The sequence below is a fragment of the Rana temporaria genome, chromosome 3, assembly GCF_905171775.1.
Source record: "Rana temporaria chromosome 3, aRanTem1.1, whole genome shotgun sequence".
Classification (NCBI taxonomy): Eukaryota; Metazoa; Chordata; class Amphibia; order Anura; family Ranidae; genus Rana; species Rana temporaria.
Genome location: NC_053491.1, coordinates 149,034,287 through 149,056,257, shown reverse-complemented (window position 1 = coordinate 149,056,257; position 21,971 = coordinate 149,034,287). Strand labels below are relative to the sequence as shown.

Sequence of the window (21,971 nt, the reverse complement as noted above, 5' to 3'; positions counted from 1 at the left end):
GAAAAAATGCAGCGTGTTCTACTTTTTTTCTGCACCAGAAACTGACTGCACTGGTGTAAACTAGGGCCATTGGAATACATGGAAAACACTGTGCATGCATTTTTAATGCAGAAAAAAAAGCACTGCATCTGCTGTGAACTGGGACCTAATCTAAAATTTGCATCTTTGATTAAAATAACACCTACAATAAAGGTCGTTGTGCAGGCACTTCCTGTTACAGGGTAACAACATTCTGTCCCTGTCACTCAGTTATTCTCCTGTACGGTCACTCTCACATTCCAATGTCCAGCCTTGTTCCAATGTTGTTACTTAGGCCTCTTTCACACGGGACGGATCAGTGATGATCTGCCCCGCGAACCTCCGCACACTCTTTTCTCCGCTCTCCCCTATGGGGGGATCGGATGAACACGGACCGTTTGTGTTCACCCGATCCAATGACAGATGGAAAAAGAGGGTTTTCCTCCGTCTGCACAATCGGAGGATTGCGGAACTGGGTGAGATCGGGTGTACACTGCAGCCAACAGGGTAGATATGCTGCCTAAAGTTTCTTTTTCTCAGCCCTTTTTCCTTTATTTTCATCTAGTGATCCTGCAACTGGGGACAGCATTGTCAATTATAGGACAGAAAGGGTGTTAGCACTAAAGAGCACCCCACCTCTACTCATCTCTTTAATTTGGGGTTATTCTGCAGTTCAAAGAGCTGAACTAGGCAGACACTGCTTGAGATTTCAGTGAAGTGAGGCAAACTAAATTATGGAGATCACAAGATTTCTGGCAGAATCAACAATATTTTTTTTTACTTATCGAATATGTGAACAAAAATTGTAATGATTTAGAATGTTTGATATATTTAACAGGCTAAAAGGGGGGCACAATAAGTAATCATGGTGTTTTTTTTGGCACATTTGAATGTAACGTGGAAGACTTACAGAATAGCCTAATGGAAATGTGTGAATATTACTTAGAAGATTTTAGAATCAAAAACATGAAGGCATCACAGTTGTTTGCTCATTTCTATATTTTTATTAAGAATGCGCACATTAGCAATGACTATTTTTTTGTAATCAGAATGTTAATGGTCGAAACACACTTTTTTACAAAATGTCCTCATTTTGCAAACATCAATGTCTTACATGCACACAAAGTACTTCAAATATAAAACACTACTCGGAAGGCAGTGCAAAACATTTGCCTTGATTTAATTCTCGGTATCCTGGAGCGAATTCATGTTTAAAAATAATAAAGGGAAAAGATAATAGGTTTGCTGCCCTTACAAATGCAACTGGTGTTAACATTCTGTAAAGTACATTAGAAAGTTAAATATGGAAGCAGGGTAAATGTTTTGGGAACTACCACCTTTTTCTGTGCTCCACTTTTCATAAATCAGCCACACTTAAATACTGCAGATCTAACACAACTGACTTAGCCTCTTGCATTTTTGTTTTTTAAGAGCGTAGATACATCAACTTTGCTTGGTCAAAGTCATATTGTCTTTACTAACAAATATTTTTTATTTAGAATTCATTTATATTTTGTACAAGTCCCTAACTATAAATCATATTTAAAATGTTCAAACGAGTTATAATTACATTTTAAATAAACAATAATACTAGTACAAAAAATAGAAGTGTTTCTATACAACTGCTTAAGACACATGCAGGGATAATTGGATTTCATTTTTGTCATGCTCATCAGTGGAAATAATTATTGAAAATGGTCACTGTAATCTGGCTCAATATACTGTAAGTATACTATAGAGGCTTTTAGTTCAGTTGCAAAGTGAAATGAATGAATCAAATAAATGTTAGAGATTTGTGCTGGTGTTATAAACAATGCATTCAATTATATAATATCACACGGCTTGTGGAGGTTGTCAGGGATAATGTAAAAAGGTTTTGCTCAACCTGTAGGCTACCAGATGGACTACCTGCTTACAATTTATTTGTTACATGTCATGCAGACTTATAACAATACCTATATCTATTTATGTTTCAAGGTACACATAAGACCTTTGTCAAGTTCAGGCCATAATGAAATGGCCCGTACTGTGACTATGTTCTTGTAGAGAATACACAGCTGAGCCAACCCTTTAGAGGTTGGAACTGACATTTTTCAGCAGGTGGCCTAAAAGTTCATTGACATTGCTTCAAGCCCCAGTGCCTTCTTTACTAACAAGGAACTAGGATAGATAGAATTCTGATGAATCCTGAATATAAAAACAGATGCTGATAATATGTGAAAATGCCAGAAACTGTTTTGGCTTTAGTGACAACTCCTTTCCGATACTGCATGCATGGTATTCCACTAAAGAATGTTTCGCTCTATTTAAAGACAAAATAAATCAACAAAAATATAACAAATACCAATTTTCCATGATTCCCCAAATCATTTTAGTTTTCAATACTGCAATTATAAAAGTAAATTACAGACATAATAGTGTTAAGGACATCATTTCAAAATAGTTTGGATTTTCAGTTAACAGAAATATTTGTTTAAACCACCTAAAACATATGAAAAAAAACAACAAGTTAATAAAAACATTTTCTGTTTCTACGTGGCAAAAGGTATGTGCAATATTGAGTAAACAAGCTCTGGTCTTTAGCAAACAAACTCTAGCATTACAATGTCTAGTTTGTAAGCAACTCATTTGATATATTACACCTCTATATTGGTGTAAATAGCTAAAGTTTACATACAGTGGGTATAGAAAAAAAAATCACCCCCATTGAGGCTGGGTTCACACCTCTGACATATGCGACTCTAAGCAGGGGGCCCGGGGCATCCCTGTTCTTTATTTCAGGGAAGAATTAGGGCCTGAATTCAGCCCTGAAACTGAGCCAAAGACACACACAAAACTCCTGTGCAAGCCGCTCCGCAGCCGCAATTGAGATATGTGAATCAGCTCCATAGAGAGCCGGTCACAACTTCCTTTCATGTGAACTGGATGCGGTAAGACCCACATCCAATTCGTATAGGTGTGAACCGAGCCGCAAAATAATCACGTTCTGTTGCTTTGCAGCCTGAAATGAAGACACAGTTTGTGTTTTATCCAGCTGTATTTACTTATAACATCCAAGTCAAAGATATACCAACAACATGTCGGAAAAAAATAAAATTCTAAAACTCAGTTGGAAATAGGATAACCCCCCTCCTGAAAATGACTTGTAAACTCAATCAGGTAAAGCTAATGAACTTCTCAATGGCACACAAAGCCATTTGACTTTCAACTATGATCAGCTGCGGTCATTTTGATTAGCTCAGCATGAAAAGAGCTGTCCTGGAGCAGTTCAGTCCCTGCTAGTGCAACTGAAGCAATCAACCAACTATGGGTGGCAAGGCACTGTTAAAAGAACTCCGGGATAAAGTTGTTGATAGGCACATTTCAGGAGATGGATACAAAAAAAATTCAAAAGGTTTTATCAATGCCTAGAAGCACAGTGAAATCTATTATTAAGAAGTGGAAACTATTTGGTACAACACCCCCCCCCCCTGGATCAGGTCATCGCTCCAAACTGGATGAAAGAGCCAGAATGAAACTGGTCAGAGAAGCTAGAGGCCTACAGCAACTCTGATGTAGTCCCAGGAATTTATGACAAAGAGTGGTCATTCTGTGCAAGTGACAACAATATTACAAATTCCCCACAAATGTGGCTTGTATCGGAGGGTTGCAAGAAAAAAAGCCACTCAAGAAAGGTCACATGTAGTCATGACTGAGTTTTCCAAAAAACGCTCCTTGAAGATTCTGAGGCCACTTGGAAAGGTTAGGGTCAGATGAGACATTAAATTATTTGGCCTCAACACCAAATGATATGTCTGACAGAAATCCAATACAGCTCACCATCTAAATAACACAATTCCTACAGCAAAGCATGGAGGTGGTAATATCCTGTTATGGGGGTGTTTCTCTGCAGCAAGGACTGGGGCACTTGTTAGGATAGGAGGAAAAATTTATAGGGGAAAATTACCGCCAAATTCTTTAGAAGATCTGTTGCCCTAGGCCAGAAAGTTGTCAATAGGAAGGTGATTTATCTTCCAACAGGACAATGACCCAAAGCACACAGCAAAGATTACCGCACAGTTGTTGAAGGAGAAAAGGGTGAATGTCCTTGCATGGCCTAGTCAGAGCCCAGACTTAAACCCCACTGAAATCCTGTAGAATGACTTTTAGACTGTAGTCCATAGAAGAGTGGGCAAATACTGCAAAGTCTAGATGTGCAAAGTTAGCAGAAACATATCCCAACAGACTAAAGGGTGTAATTAAAGCAAAAGGTGGTTCAACAAAATACTGCCAGAAGGGGGTGGTCCTTTTTTCAACTCAGTGTCTTGGTTTTTTTTTCTGACATGTTGGTGTTATATCTTTCACTTGGATGTTGGAAGTTGCACTGCATAAATACAACTGGATAAAACAAAAACTGTGTCCATCTTCATTTCAGGCGGCAAAGCAACAAAAGGTGCTTATTTTAAAGGGGGTAATTCTTTTAGAAACCTATTTTATAACTTTTCTTGCTTCGTGATCTTGCTTGGTTGCTTGGCATCATCATACCTACTGGGGTTGATTTACTACAGTAAAATAGACAGATCATTTTTCAAGGAGATTTTCCCTTAGTGAATGTGGCAAAGCTCTGCTGACTTCCATCATCCAATCGTGTACAAGCAAGAAGTTTATATTTTCCTTGCACATGATTGGATATTTTTCGGAATATCAAAATTCATTACATTCGCCAAGTAAAAGGAATATTTTCCTGCAAAGTGAACAGCCTATTTGCTTTTATTAAATCAACCCATATGACAATAGCAGAGAAAAACATATCATGGTTGTATTTTATAGGTTTTAATCCACTGCCATGAGTTAAAAGGAAAAAGGAAAGAGGGGAGCATTAAATATGTCTAAATTGTCAACTATTACAAACAAAAAAAAATGATAAACTGAATTTAAACCACTGAATAAAATGTTATATCTGTGCTAAATGTATTAAAGTTTAAAATCAAATGTCAGTGGAAAATTGCAGGGGAAGAATAAAAGCAATTTTTTATGTCATGGTGACTTCAGTTTTATATACCAAATAGTAAGTTGCCACATATACAGAAACAAGCTCCCTTTCTATCATAAATACATTAACAAACAGAACCAAGGGTAAATGGGTAGAAGTGAAATACACCGTATTTACTTAGTATTTAGCAGTTCTGGGGCAAAGTAACTGAAAGAAACTTCCAAGCAGCATTGTCAGTAATATATTAGAAGGATTTTAATGCTTACTATATTTACATTTTACAATTTCAAATGACTAATTTTTGAAATACAAAGATCTGAATAATCCTGACTAGTAATTCAAATTTGATGCACTTATGTAGATAACTTTCAGAACACCTGCCATGATAAATTGGACCAGAAATGGGGGGATGCCATTTTCCTATACTTCTACCCTGTAAATTCACTGAAAAATAATTTTCTTTGGTATGTGGCATGTATACAATGGGCCTGGTCTATCAGAATTTACACCTAAGCCTCTGTAGATATGATTCCATGTTATTTTGTGAAAACAATATCACTGCAATAAAAAAGCACAAAAAGTATTTATATTGTACATATTCATATAAATCACTAATAAGGAGGGAGTTTTTCAATTGTTGCCTGCTATGAATCCAGTCATTTCTTGTAGTGATTGGGGGCATCTGCAAAAGCAAACTTTAGTCTGTAGGCTTCAGCCAGGAGGACGCTGATATCTTCATTCCCCCAGTGTGCGGTTGGCAAATTCTGCAATAGGATCAATAATCCCTGGAAAACAAATGAAGAATACATATTAAAAATATTTCATATGTGCAGGTAGTGCCTTGTTGGATGAGCACAGCTAGCATTTGTGTTGATATATGCCTAATTTTTAGTTCGTACATAAACTCAAACATGCCAATGCTCTAAAATTGGATAAACCTTCAAAAGCATCCTAAGCAAAAAAAAAAAAAAAAACTACTGCAGTGTAATGATCTTTTATTGAATTTACAACATTATAGCTTAATAGATTATCCTGAAAACTCCAAGAAATAATTTGTTCATATGGAAGTGAAATTTGTCATAGCAACGATCTGAAAATATTCCATCATATTTCTGTATGTATAAAATATATTATTGCTTTGCAATAAAAAAAAACATGACAAACACAAGACATAAAAAAAGAAGCCCTGTCTAAAAATAAAATAATAATAATATTTAAACATCTTAATAATATTTCCTTTACATAAGAGATTCTATAATAAATATTAAATATCATCCACTTGTAACACTATAGATGCAGAAATAGACGTGTGGGAATAAATATTATGCGATACATCAACCCTGAAACTCTAACAATTAATCCCCTCTGCGTGTGTATGTATTTCATTTTACAATATGTCATCAGCCAGAGCTACAGCCTTGGAAAATCATTTATTGCTAGTGATAACCTAGTAAGTTTTGGCCATTCAGATGCATATATTTTGTTAGGCCAACATCTTCGTAAATGATTACCATTCAGTGGTAAGAAAAATAAACATCACTGGCAAAATAGAGAAATCCTTTTCATTTCTCCAGTGTCACTTTAGGTAGAAATAACCAACACTGAACAATTAAGAAAATCAGAACTTCTGATCTGCAATTATTTTTCTGGGTCAGCGACAAACTCTTGAAGCCAATCATCATAACAGGCAAGTAGCATAGGACACTAGGTTAGACAACAGATTTTAAATCAATAAATTACATAGCACCGATTCTTTTGGCTGCAGCACATATTTTGGAACAAGTTACCGTACTAGTTTCCACAATTCACATACAAATGCACACACACACCGAGACCTATTTGGGTGGAAAGCAAATAAGTCACCAGTATGTCTTTTTGAATTGCGGGAGGAAACTGGAGATCAAGCAAGCTCCACACAGTTCTTAGTGGGAACTAAGGTCAAAGAGCTGCAAGACAGTGGTGCTAATCGGGTAACAATTATATTTCTTTTACACCTCATCTAAAAGTGATATGTTTTACCATAAGTGAAGCCTAGTGATCTGGGTAATCCTATAGCGTATTCTATTGAGGACTCCCATAGAAAGATCCATATTTCCTGGCTCAGTTGTCATCAAGGAAGTGCCCCAACAGCGACATCACTACACTATTGATGTCAGTTTGCTAATGCCCAGCTTTGTCTTGGCAATATATTTTTTTTAATGGTTTATTTTCTATACAATCTATAGCAGTGGTTCTCAACCTTACTACTGCCGTGACCCCTTGATAACATTTCCCAAGTTGTGGGGTCCCCTAACAGTAAAATTATTTTCGTAGTGTGTGTTGTCAGCACCCAAGGCAAGACAAGACAATCAATTAATTTGCGCCCCTAACCCACGGACATTTAGCGCTCCCGTCCCTTCCACTCATACAGTATTAAAACTTTCTTCTCTTTTCTTTCCCTTTTATCTCTTCTCTATTCTTATTTCTTGTTTTTTTTCCCCCATTCCTCTCTCTAGCCATCTTTTTTGTTCTTTTTCTTTCTCTCCCTTTTTCTTTGTTCCTCCCCCTCTTTTCCTCTCCATTCAATGTAGTCTCCATTTTTATTCCTTCTCTTACTCCTTGGTGGGGGCTGGAGAGAATGGGGTGAGTGGCAGTGCTGGTGGGGAGTTGGGATGAGTGGCAGTGCTGGTGGGATGAGTGGCAGTGCTGGTGCGGGGGGTGGGATCAGTGGCAGTGCTGGTGGGGGGTGGGATCAGTGGCAGTGCTGGGGTAGTTCTGATCAGCCAACTTAGGTGCTCTTTATCAAGGTCATCTGCTGATCTGAGAACTGTAGTGGGAACTTTTAATGGCAACTATAATCACAGGTAGTGTTACTCACTGAGTCTCCAGCTTCACCGAGTCTGCAAATATGTCAAAATCAGGAGATAGGGATAGCCATGCAATGAACTAACTGAGCGTCTGCAAAGAGGCTGAGTGGGTGGCCGCGGGCTCCAGGAACAGCCCTGCTGGGCGGCCACAGTCTCAAGGGACAGCCCTGCTGGGTGGCCACGAAAAGTTTGGGAGAGCAGTGCGGACTTCAGGAACAGCCCAGGATTCGGTGACCCCTGGCAAATCAACCATTCGACCCCCAGGCTGAGAACCACTGATCTATAGGTTCACGTTGTGTGTGGACGTGACTCACAGCAGGGGTCCGGTGTGTCTCTGTTCTCTGTTTCATGGATGATTCAGGCAAGAATACGGACCTGAAACGGACCAAAGACACACAGGAACCCTATGCAATGCGCTCCACGCCCACCCTGGAGATGTGTGAACTGGCTCCATTGAGATATGGTCACACTCTCCTGTCATGGGAATTGGATGCAGGGGAAACCCACATCCAATTCACATCAGTGTGAACCCAGCCTTAATTTAACAGTCAATAAAAATAAACATATTTTACTATATAATTTGTCCTGTTTAAAATTACACTAAAATTATGTTTCTATTACAAAGCATGGTGAAATGACCTTAAAAAAAAAAAAAAAAAAAAAAGGAAAATTTCCCATTTTGCAGCACTTTAAAAACGCTTTTAAGGATCGTTGGAAGTGCTGCCCATTAATTTCAATGGCCAGGGGTGTTTTGGGAGTGCTATTTAAAGCGCTCCCAAGATGCTCCTTGCAGGACTTTGCCTAACGTCCCGCAAGCGTACCGCCCGAGTATGAAAGCACTCATTGCACAGAATGGGAGACTTTTTAGAGGCTATTTCTAGCACTAAAATGCCTGAAAACTGCCTTTGTGTGAAAGGGGTCTCAGACTGGTTAAAATTGTTTGTTACATGGTGGGGTTGACCTACTAAAACTGGAAAGCACAAAATCTGGTGCAGCTTTGTGTAGAAACCAGCTTCTGTTTTTTTGTCAAAGCCTAATTAAAGAAGCTGGTTGTCTACCATGCACAGCTGCACCAGATTTTGCTCTCTCCAGTTTTAGTAAATCAATCGCTATGTACTTCATAGCAAATGAATGGTCACTTCAGAGTTGATAAGTCACAACTCCAATTGGAGCTGGCTAGCAGAGCATTAGTGACAGAATAAGTTAATAAAGAAACCTTTTAATTGCAGGTTCAAATTTTGGATATCCTTTTCTAATCAAGCGATTCTGCATTTAAATTCTGTCTGAGGCTTTTTTTTCCTCCCATCCAAACAAAAAACTTGAGGCACCAATGCTTGGATTACCCCACAACATTGAGAGCAACAGACCTTGACTAAAGTTTGCAGGGAGACAAATATATGCTATACAAGCAGTTTTTGAATTTGGAGCATTAATTTGGTTGACCACATTTCCACCAAATGTAAGTAGATTATTTCACCCGAATTGTTTATTGAGAGCTATCACCTTAAACTACAGCACTATACAGGGATTTCCTGGACCCTCTCCTTCATTTCCTTTTTTTTTTACTCTCTCACTTTTCACATTCACAAGAGTTACTTCCACAAGTTACCCAGAGCAAATGTGTAAATTAGGAAATACTTAAAGAGTAATTCTGAAAGCCAAGAAACTAGTATTTCCAGAAAAAGGGTAGCAATGATTGTCTTGATTATTTGTTCATGACATGTTTCCTTTAAAATAGAATTGTCACTGGAAAGGCAGCCAAAATCACTTTCTGCTGTAAAATATTTTAACCACTTACCGACTAATTTACGCACATTTCTGGTGGCAAAGTGGCTCATTCAAATTAATCACCGTTATTAGTAAAAAAAAATAATAAAAAAAGCCATAAATCCATCCCCTATTTTGTAGACACTATAACTTTTGCGCAAACCAATCAATATACGCTTACCAAAAATATGTAAAAGAATGCATATAGGCCTAAACTGAATTTGTTTTTGTTTGTTACATTGGGGATATTATAGCAAAAATTAAAAAAAACATCATTTTTTTTCAAAATCTTATTTTTTTGTTTATAGTAAAAAAAAAAAAAAAACGCAGAGGTGATCAAATACCACCAAAAGACAGCTCTATTTGTGGGGAAAAAAAAGGACATCAATTTTATTTGGGTACCGTGTCGCACAACCACGCAATTGTCAGTTAAAGCAACATAGTGCCACATCGCAAAAAAAATGGGCTGGTCATTAAAAGGGGAAAATCTTCCGGGGCTGAAGTGGTTATATAAACTTTTGTTTCTAATACCAAAGAAGTTGCACTTGCTTAAAAACTGTAATTTTGACGAGACAAGAAATGAATGAATAATGAAAAAAAACCTCCAAAACACGAATGTGAGCTGGCAGACATGGCAAGACATAAAAACATCTGTAACTTGCTTCAGGCTGTTATACTTGTAGTTTTTTTTTTTAACTGTAAGCATGATTAATTTACATTGATTTATGTATTACAGTGATCAGATGTCGCATTCTATTCACTTTTTGCTTATATTAATCTGTGAACTAGAGAATTCACCCCAGGTTATGAGCAAAAAAGCAATGGCATTATATAACTACATTATTGTCTCACACTAGTCTGCAGGTAGTGGCTGCAGCCAGAGCAACAGTGATAGCAATACTTATAAAATCAAAGTTTACTATACAAGTTCAGCATACTTTGGAAGGGTCATGTTTGCATGGGTAAACTTTGGCGCACCCCAATCAATATATGCTTATTGTGTTTTATTTTGTTTTTTGTTTTATCAAAAATACATAGCAGAATACAAATTAGCCTAAACTTTTTATTGTTTTTTTTTTTTGTTTTATAGCAAAAAATTGAAAAATATTTCTGCCAAGCTGACCTTTTCCTTAAATTTTATGGCCAAAAATAATTTTGAATTGCACCGAATACAGCAAGTACAAACAAGGAAAAAAAGTAAAATACAAACTAGTGATAAATAAATTTGTGATAAATAAATTAAATAAATTAATAAAAGTACAAAGTAATATAAAAGTCCAAAACCATATGAAGATTCCAAGCTGTATCGTAAAAGATGCGTCATAGGTCCACTTATTGAAGAAAAACACACCACACACCCATCTTTACCACACATCTAGTAAGGATTTCAACCCACAAGAAGATGTGTGACACACTGTCAAAGAGAAGTCAAAACACGCTTATGTGAGTAAACTCTTATTACTGGAATCAACAGTCTGCTCTCGGACCACCTAATTCAGGTTTTCCACCGCTGATGGTCCCCAGGAATTTAGAAAGGACAGAGCACCAGGCTTGCATAGTATAAAATCCTTTGAGGATGTTTTATTCCAATAAAAAACACTTAGAAACAATGTAGGCAATCTGCCTCAACCAGAACTCCCCAAACCTCATAATGCAAGGTGGCAATGTGTGGGACGTGGTGGCAACGTGCAGGACATGGTGACGTCACAGCTTTCAGATCCGCCCTATGCATGTTTTGTCATAAATTACATCATCGGGGGCCCGCTGTGGTGTGGTTTTCTTCAATAAGTGGTACTATGGCACAGAGATCTTTTATCATACAGCTTGGATTCCTCATACCGTGTTGGACTTTTAGATCATGTTGCATTAACTTTTATTTATTTATCACCAGTTTGTATTTTACTTTATAACCATTTTATATTTGTTGTATTCATAATTTTTCTAGCAAGGCATGTGATATATTGATTTAATTTTGATGTATATTATCCTAAACATATACATATATTATCTTATACAGATATTTGCCACACCTTGTTTATGTTGATTGAATTTTGTCATTTACGCAGTATCACATTGGTTTGTAATTCTGAATTGCTACTGTTCCCTAAAAGCTGTCAAAGTATCTGTTCCTGCCCCTTCTTCTACAAGCAGAAATCATGCATCACAACAAAAACACTACTAACCATTAGTTGAATTGTGCCAGTACATCCAACTGTCAACGAAGATCTACAGTTAACTAAAAAGTAACACCAAGCTCTCACAGCTTAACCCCCATAGATGTACCCTCCTCAACATTATAATTAACAACATTAATAGAATGTCTATAAATGAAATATATTTCATAATACATAGAATTATTTTTTAAAAGGGAACATTGTCAAATGCCATAATAATACTGTTTAAATATAAAATGTTATAACACCTATCTACCAAATATATTACCTTTATGCAACATGCTGTTAGGGCTTTAATTTAAAGTATAAATCAGTGGTGTGGTTGAATGATTTCTAAGATGTATGCTTACTTTGCTAAAACCTAAAAAGAAATAACTTTTCTCCTTTTCAGAGTTTCTTTTTCAATTCATTTCGCTTTATATTACTATGACCTCTATAGTTCTAGGGTTGAATGCAGTGCTCCAGCATTATGGTAACTTACTGACTAAGCTACACACTCAATTTCAAAATCTAATTTAGGGATCCAAGTTCAGTAGATAAAGGGTGAATGAAACTGTCCAGACCCCTGTCTTATAAAATGTTAAAGAGATGAAAATTCTATTTGTTTGACCTCCACAGATAGTAAGGCTGTAGCCTGAAAATAAAATCCGCTAAGTACATTTAGGTCTGCTTTTACAGCCACCACAATTATAGACAAGACAAAAGACAAAGAAATCTCTTTGGCAGGACCTACTAACCTTAGTAAAGCAACAATCAGATTGAAATGTTAGCATTCTCTGGACTTCACATACTTGTGATTCAAAAACAGTAACAGTAGAGTGACTCTTGTGTGCTTTGATCATTGAGCCATCTGATGATGTTAACAGTTTTACTCATCTCTGCATGCTTTAGAAGGCTCACAAATGTAGAATATATACTACCAAATGCTTTCCTCCATAACTCAAACCCCCCAGTTTACTGGCTTAGAAAAAAGTGAGACCCATCTTCATCTGACTTTTCCACATTTACAGAATGAGAAGATGTGAATAGAATGCAAGTGTATTTAATATTATGGCATAACAATGTAGCAACACTGACTGTCTGTAGATATACTGGGCCCTCAGTATTCTTGCGGTTGTTCAGCAACAGATTTGGACTTCCACTGCGATGGCAATATCTGACAGATTATGCATATATTCACATATGTTCATTTTATTAAATCATTTTAAACTAATATTTGGACAATTCTTGGCATTCTGTACAGGTTGCTAACAAGATTTTTAGTATATAATTAAAATTACCTTCCTCTAACTAAAAAAATAAAAGATATTTTGGTGCAAATTCTTCATGGTAACATCAAATCCTAAGTTATAACCACCCCCTAACAGTGGGTCCTCTACTTATGGATGTTTGATTCATTTCAAGCTGGTACAGAAGCATGCAATGGACTTGATTATACATTTAGCATGGCAGGGGTATGGCTAACTAACCTGACCCCTACCTAAAAGATGCAGGCAAGTTGTACGTAATGCACTCATCTCCTTCATAGGACCCCAGAGATGCAGAAAAACATCATAAATTGTCTAGCATTTTGAGTTAGGTCGCCTCCATGAGCAGATGTCACTGATGCATAAATATTCAAACCAAAAAGTTACACCAATGTATACAAATGCCCCTTGATATATAAAAAGATAATAAAAACATTATTAGAAATTATTTTTTAACTACTTCCTGTCTCCCCACAGTACATTACTGTGGGCAGGCTGGATCATGTACATGTGCGTCCATCAGCATGCTCTGGGTTAGGGGTGCGCATGTGCACACCCCCTACTAATCCACACTGTCACTGGCTACAGTGGAATTTTGTCAACAGGTCTCGGCCAATGATTTATGACCTATTTATTGGCTGTAGCCAACACAGCACAGAGTCCTGTGTTTACATACACATAGGGCTCTATATACACAGAGATCTGTCTGTTTCAGGGAGAAATAACAGCCAGGTCTGTTAACCACTTAATGCCCGGACCATTATGCAGGTTAAGGACCTTGCCCCTATTTGCAATTCGGCACTGCGTCGCTTTAACTGAAAATTGGCGTTCTTTTTTCCCCACAAATAGAGCTTTCTTTTGGTGGTATTTGATCACCTCTGTGGTTTTTATTTTTTGTGCTATAAACAAAAATAGAGCAACAATTTTGAAAAAAATATTTTTTACTTTTTGCTATAATAAATATCCACAAAAAAGATATAAGAAACATATTTTTTCCGTAGTTTAGGCCGATACTTATTCTTCTACCTATTTTTGGTAAAAAAAAATCGCAATAAGCGTTTATCGATTGTTTTGCGCAAAATGTATAGCGTTTACAAAATAGGGGATAGTTTTATTGCATTTTTATTAATATTTTTTTAACTACTAATGGCGGCAATCAGCGATTTGTTTTGTGACTGCGACATTATGCAATCGGACAATTTTGACACATTTTTGGGACCATTTTCACAGCAAAAAGTGCTATAAAAATGCACTTTTTACTGTGAAAATGACAATTGCAGTTTAGGAGTTAACCACTAGGGGACACTGTAGGGGTTAAGTGTTACCTCATATGTGTTTCTAACTGTAGGGGGGCTGGACGTGTGACGTCAGTGATCGTCTTTCCCTATATCAGGGAAGAGACGATCACGGACACTGCCACAATGAAGAACGGGGAAGGTGTGTTTACACACACACACACACACCTCTCCCCGTTCTTCAGCTCCGGTGACCGATCATGGGACACAGGCGGCGATCGGGTCTGCGGGTCCCGCTAGGGTGGTCACAAAGCTTTGCGAACGTGCCGCCGGCGCGCTCGCGCCCCTACGGCTGAGCTGAGACACGTACAGGTACGTGATTGTGCCCAGCCGTGCCATTCTGCCAACGTATATCGGCGTGAAGGGGTCCTTAAGTGGTTAAAGCAGCACACATTACACATTGTTAGGCACACCGTTAGATTGAATATATTTTTATTCACGTATTTTCAAGTTTTGCAAAATCGTCACATACAAACAATAGAAAAAGAGAAGGAAAAAAGGGGGCAACAAATGTCAAAATGGTGGCATAAGCGCCATAATTGACAACATAACAAGTCAATGTAATGGCAGGTGAGTAAACCCAAATAATAAAGGAAGAGAAAGAGCACAGAGTAGAAGGAGGAAAGAGTAGAAAGAAAAAAGGAATGGAACGTTAGATACAGCATCCATTATTATCAAACCATAAAGTATGTACAGACTGCAGCATCACAGTAAAATACAGTCCCCACTGATGTATTTCTGTAGAATATGGGTCCATATCACATAGAGGGGTCCATAGAAGCATTGTATCAAAACATTGCCAGTTCATGCAAGAAATCTCCTAAATTTCTTTAGAAGAGGAATACTGAAGACACACATACCACAACTTATGTTTTTTCCATGTGTCCATTTACCTTGCCTGCACCTCTTCCATAAGCATGACGTTGTTAAGGGTATCTACCAACATGTTTAGAAGGGGTGGTAACATCGTTTTTCCAAAATGTAGTAATAAGATGACATGCAGCCGTAAGAAAAAATCTGAGGAGATTTTTTTGGGGATTTGGCTGAGCCCAGGAGGATAGATAAAAGGGCAAGGAGGGGGATGAGAGATTCATCATTAGACCCCTTTCACACTGAGGCGATTTGCAGGCGCTATAGCGCTAAAAATAGTGCCTGCAAAGCGCCCTCAAACATTAACTCCATTCACTCCAGTGTAAAAGCTGAGCGGTGCGTTGGCAGGACATCAGAAAAAATCCTGCCAGCAGCTTCATTAGAGAGCATTAGGAGCGGTGAACTCACTGCTCCTAAAGCGCCCGTGTCCATTGAAATGAATGGGCAGCACCGCCAAAGCGTCATTGTAGCAGCACTTATAACCCTTTTTCAGGTGCTAGCGGGGGTTAAAAGCGCTGAAAAGACGGCGATAAAGCGCCGTTAAAAATAGCGACATTTTACCGCTGACGCCCGGGCGCTTTCAGTGTGAAAGCAGCCTAAATCTCATTGTAAATCTGAAAAATCTGTTTCCAAAAGGGATGTAGTCAGGCACATTCCCACTAAACATGTAAATATGTTCCTCTCTCTCCGTGACAGCATCAACATGTATCGAAGGAGGTCAGGAATATTCGGTTGATACAGACTAGGTCTTTATACCAGCGGGAGTTTGAAGATTTGTGCGTAAAGATAAATGAGGTGTGCCAATCCCCTACAAAAATCTCTGTCTCCAAATACCTAAACCACAGCCTTGTATAGAAAAATAAATACAATAATGGCGCATACTGAAACATAAGATCAAACAGAATTCTCCATAAAGACCTTTGAGCTATGAAAAGCTCTATGTGAAATGGCAGTCCTTTAACTGGGCAGCCTTGCAGGGGGAGCCGAAGCCGGACTCCAGCACATGTAAACAGAAAGACAGGCGCCACTTAGTAAAAACGGTATCACTTTAATATTAAAAGGCATCAAAGCACTCACTTAATAGTTACTGTGTGAAGGCATCTGAAAGTCCAATCGACAATCAATCTCCGCCAGTGCAAAAAAGTCCCTGGAACTGTAAATACGTCAGCGTAAGTCTTTGTGAATCCGGGCCATAGTGTTGGTCAAGATTTACCGCTTGCTTTCGCCACTGGAGAAATGTACAGTGGTCTCAAATGTGTGGTGCAAATGAATGACCAATTGTAGATAAGTCAAGCAAACGTAGGTAAGGCTTGGTTCATACCTGTGTAGTTTGCTTTTGCAATGCATTTTGCATTTTTTGCACAGGGGTTTATGATGCATTTTTTGCGCATTTGGCATTTTTTTTTACCAATTTGTAGTTTGGTTTATTAAAAGACACAAATCACAGTAAAATTCTGGTAAAATTGCTGAAAAAACGCACACCAAGCTTTTCTGTAGCTTCTCCATTGAAGTCTATTGAAGCAAAACCACACTGTTTTGCTTTTAAAAATGTCCCTGACCCTTTCCAAAAACACAGCGGCTGTAAAAAGAATGGATGTGAAAGTGTCCCATCGCAAACCATGCTAAATTAACTGTAATGCGTTTCTGCAAAAAGCATTAAAAAAACGCATAGGTGTGAACTGATCCTAAAGCTTTGAGGCCCGGAATCACACTAGTGCGTTGCGTTTTGGAGCTGCGTTCTCATTGCGAATTTCTCTAGAGGGTGTTCTGCAGATCAACTGCGGTTTAGCTGCAGATCAGGTGCGAATTTGGAGACCTGGGAGAAGTTCCGGGTGAGAGGAGAGTGGGGGAGAATTGTATTGAGCTGAATGAGAGAAATTCCTGCAGAGAACTGAACACATGTGCGAATTAGATGCGTACCCATAGAAGATAATGGGACTGAATTTGCACCTGAGCCGCACCGCAAGACATAAAAACCGCATGCGGTTTGGAGGCAATATGCAGTGCGGATGCATCGCACATATGTGAACCAGCCTCATTGAAAACAATGTATTTTGAAATGTCCTGCGAATTAGATGCGGTTTAAACCGCACTCAATTCGCATAGGTGTGAACCTGGCCTTAAACAAAGAGAAAAGCAGGTTTTGGCAGAAACTGGAACAAACTGTCTGCAATATAACATTAGGGTAAACTAGTTCCTTCCTACATTTGCAATTGCATTGGTCTCTGATTTATTCTAGGATATTTATTAGGCCACAATTTTTCATTCTTTTTAAGATTTGCAAATCCTGACACGAATAAATGTTTTCAAAATCTGTCAGCTCCTATTGCTGGTTCATTCCCATAAAACATACTAATTACATGCTGCTGCCTGTTGATATATGCAGTTTAATTCAGTAAATTAGAATTGTAATGCTGACAGCTAATTAGTAACAGCATAACTTCATACTGTTATAACAAGTACATAGACCTTCTAACAAGTGCCCTGACCCACAAAGTATACAGAGGCTATATTGCCCTAAAGTAGTAGTTTGCAATATAGTTCTGAGGCTAAAGTATAATGACAAGTTCATACCAAACACACAAAAAAAACTGTAAATGTATAACAACTTACCACATAAAACAGCCATTTGCTAAGAAACCAACTGACATTTATACATCCAGTGTATTTAAATTGTTTTTATTATTTTCACATAGAAAAATCTTTACAAACTTTCTTAAAAATGTTTTTAAAATCAGCATCCAATATATAGTTCATAAATTATTCATACATAGAACATATACATTAACATATACATACAACATAATACATACATATAAAAAAAATATATATATATTTGTGTGGGTACAGAGCTAGGTCCGTCCTTATAATCCTAGATCTATAATAATACTTCTATTATACCTTAGCACCTTTTCCTTTCCTACCCTACCTCTCATTATTAAAAGACCTCTTGGTGGTAGAGTGGTCATATCCACCAACCTCCCACCCTTCCCCCCATGAAGATCTGAGCCAACATATACATATTGGCTTACACACCCATACCTGTCTATCACAGGGAAAAGAGAGGGAGGGGAAGAGGAAAGAGAGGAGGGAGGGAGAAAGAGAGAGAAAGAGAAAAAAAAAAAAAAAGAGGGGGGAGAAAAGCGGGAGCGGGGTAGGACCATCCGGGTACTTTCATATAGTCCGTACCAGGTCGCCCCCCGCATTCAACCCATCACCTTATGTATACACCTACGTGTCTCTTGTCATCAGACATCAACAAACAACACAACAACAAAAAAAGGGGGGGGGGGATATCCCCTTTTATAGTGTATCCTATTTCCATCCCAGTGCCCATATGTGTGTGTCCTTATTTTTAAGGAAGTGCGGTGGGGGACTTTCTGTCCTCCCCCTATCACTTCATATTATGTGAAAAAAAAAAAAAGAGGCTCCTCTCTCTCCCCCATCCCCCCCCCCAACACCTACTCAAAGGTCTTCTTCGCTCCCCATGATCTTCAAATAAGTCGGGGATTGCTTAAAGTTCGTCCATTTACCCCAGGTTTCTTGAAATCTTGTTTCTGCATTTTCTTGAAAGCTTATTAATATACATCCAGTGTAAACTAGACATAGTCATAGATCAATTGTAGGCACTGACCACAGGCTGAGGATATGGTCCAAGGCTTTTTTTTGTAACTTGAAAATAATTCATCTACTTGTCGCAACTGTCCATGCTATATACGTTACATTTTTTAACATTTGCAGCAGAATCGTATATGCCATTCCAACACAACTATTCCATTGTGAAAGTTGTTGGCTTTAATGTTGTTTTTGTAGCTGCTTCAACAACAATAGACCATACTCGCAAGATAACCATTGACAAAACCAACTGATAAGGGATTTGAAAATCAATTTACGTCTACAGCCAGCTGAAGACTGAAAACACTATAAAGGCTGACCGAAAACTGGGAAAGAAACAATCACACAGTATGTTTGTTCCCTAGCCAGTCACTGTGAGCCTATGATACAAAGCGGAGATACAGTATGTATATACAAAGGGCATCAATCGAATACCGATTGGAGTAACCAAATGGATGTTCTAAGCAAATAAAGTTGTCAGGCAGGTTAAGAAACTTTAGCACAGGAGACACATCAGTGATCATGCAAACTCACACAAAAAAATGCTAAACCTACTCTCGTTCTTCCTGTATTGCCTAAACAAGAATGCTTATGCAACCAGAAAATTGCATTTTAGGACAGACACTGAGCCAAAAGACAGTGTAGCATGGTCATCTCATGCATGCATATCTGAAAATCTCCAGATTGCAATGGCCAGCTTGGGTGGGTGTGGATCTTTATTCACACTTTTTTCCTACTACACTGATTTAAAAGGTACATATATACTGCACTGATCAATTCCTAAAGTGATGGGCAGCACAGTGGCTTGCAGTACTGGGATTCTTGGTTTGAGAATTGGCCAGGATTTTATCTACATAAAGTTTGCATGTTCACCTTGTGCTTGCATGGGTTTTCCAAAGTTGTCCAGATTACCTCCCACACTTTTTGAGGACAGGAACTGACATGAATAACATATTATTTATATATATATATATATATATATATATATATATATATATATATATATATATATATATATATATATATATATATGCTGTGTAAAATGACAATGCTATATAAATGCCTATAATAATTTATAAGGATTTCTCCTTCCATCTGGGGAATGGAGCTCTGTGTAAAAGCGTATTTGCAGTGTGCGTTATCTGCTCCTTCTTTAAGTAACTCATGGCCAGCAGAGATGTGATCGGCTTATGCCAGTACATCTAGCCACCAATCTATGCTGCAGCCTTTCATAATCCTCGATTTGCCACAAACCAGTTACATTTAGATTATATTTGCTCTGATGGATCACTAAAACTTACCAATCATCATTGCAAGAAAAGCTCTGGGAAACTCAGTTTAGCTATAGAAGCGTGTTATTTGCGCTTCTGGGTTTGTTGAGAAGTCAGCTTAACCATTTCCCTAACAATCTCATGCTGACAGCCATGATCGTGGCTTTGTTTACTTCCGGGTACCAGCCGAATTCATTCTCCGGGCCCCCGATGGCACGGGAGAGCCCGGAGAAGCACCGGATGGTGGCGGGAGGGGGGGGGGGGGGCGACGATGTCCACTCCTGTCGCCTATAAGAACGATCAAGCGGTGGAACTGCTATGATCATTCTTATGGTGCGCAGAATCGCCATCAGAAAAGAAGGATATAATTCAGCCAGACACTGCAAGGTGTTTTTTCACCTTAATGTATAGGATGCATTAAGGTGAAAAAACACGCACAAGCCCTTTAACCACTTAAAGGGTTTGTAAAGGAATTTTTTTTTTATCTTAATAGCTTCCTTTACCTTAAATGCAGTGCTGTTTTCATGTCCTCATTGTTCGTTTTTGCTCTCAAGTTGCTGTAATTCTTCTCTGATCTCCACACTTCCTGGTTGTCTGTTTCCTGATAACCACAGTGCTGGGAGCTTCCTCTCTGTGGTCACTAACTTCAAGGAGGTGTGATTACGGTGTGTCTAAAACCCCACAGCACCTCCCCTTTGGATCAGTTTCGTTTTCCAAACCATCACTGCTCTGTGTAGCAGAGAGGCAGGAAACAACATGCAAAAACGAAATGTATCTATTTTTAATCGTTTTTAAAAGGAATCAGTTAACTATTATGTCTCTATACCCTGTAAACAGTCATTTCAGCATACATTTTTTTTAAATTTACAACTCCTTTAAGACCCGGACCAATATGCAGGTAAAGGACCAGGCCCCTTGTTGCGATTCGGCACTGTGTCGCTTTAACTGACAATTGCACGGTCGTGCAACATGGCTCTATAAACAAAAATAAAGCGACAATTTTGAAAAAAATATAATATTTTTTCCTTTTTGCTATAATAAATATCCCCCAAAAATATATAAAAAAAAACTTTTTCCCCCTTAGTTTAGGCCGATACGTATTCTTCTACCTATTTTTGGTAAAAAAAATTGCAATAAGTGTTTATCGATTGATTTGCGCAAAATTTATAGTGTTTACAAAATAGGGGATAGTTTTATTGCATTTTTATTAATAATTTTGTTTTTACTACTAATGGCGGTGATCAGCGATTTTTTTCATGACTGCGACATTATTGCGGACACATCGGACAATTTTGACACATTTTTGGGACCATTGTCATTTTCACAGCAAAAAGTGCTATAAAAATGCATTGTTTATTGTGAAAATGACAATTGCAGTTTAGGAGTTAACCACTAGGGGGCACTGTAGGGGTTAAGTGTGACCTCATATGTGTTTCTAACTGTAGGGGGGCGGGGCTGGATGTGTTACATCATTGACCGTCCTTCCCTATATTAGGAAACAGACGATCAATGACACTGCCACAACGAAGAACAGGGAAGGTGTCCCACGGGCGCGGTCACGGAGCTTCGGACCGGGGTCGCGAGCGTGCCGCCAGTGGGAGAGGAACCTGGCTTAACCACTTAAGGTCCGGCTAACGCCGATATACTTCAGCAGAATGGCACGGCTGGGCACAATCACGTAACCGTATGTGATTCATTAAGCCCAGCCGTGCCATTCTGCCGAAGTATATCGGCGTTAGCCGGACCCTAAGTGGTTAAGCCAGGTTCCTCTCCCACAACTGCTTTCACCCCATTTCACTGTTCCTGACCTGTACCTGTTTATCCCTCCTAGTTCCAGTTTTCCCTTAGTGTTTCCAGCCTGGTGTCTATCAGTCAGGCTGGATTTACACCTATGCA

General features: G+C 38.4%; 1 protein-coding gene across 1 annotated transcript in view; it reads right to left on the bottom strand.

Moving 5' to 3' along the window:
- Positions 1-1,002: 1,002 nt before the first annotated feature.
- The window catches only part of TBC1D22A (TBC1 domain family member 22A), a 735,477-nt gene continuing 714,508 nt past the window's right edge, over positions 1,003-21,971 (bottom strand). The window contains exon 13 of the mRNA XM_040343645.1: positions 1,003-5,775. Coding sequence (XP_040199579.1) covers positions 5,647-5,775 — 129 coding nt within the window. The 3' untranslated portion in view covers positions 1,003-5,646. The remainder of the gene's footprint in view (positions 5,776-21,971) is intronic.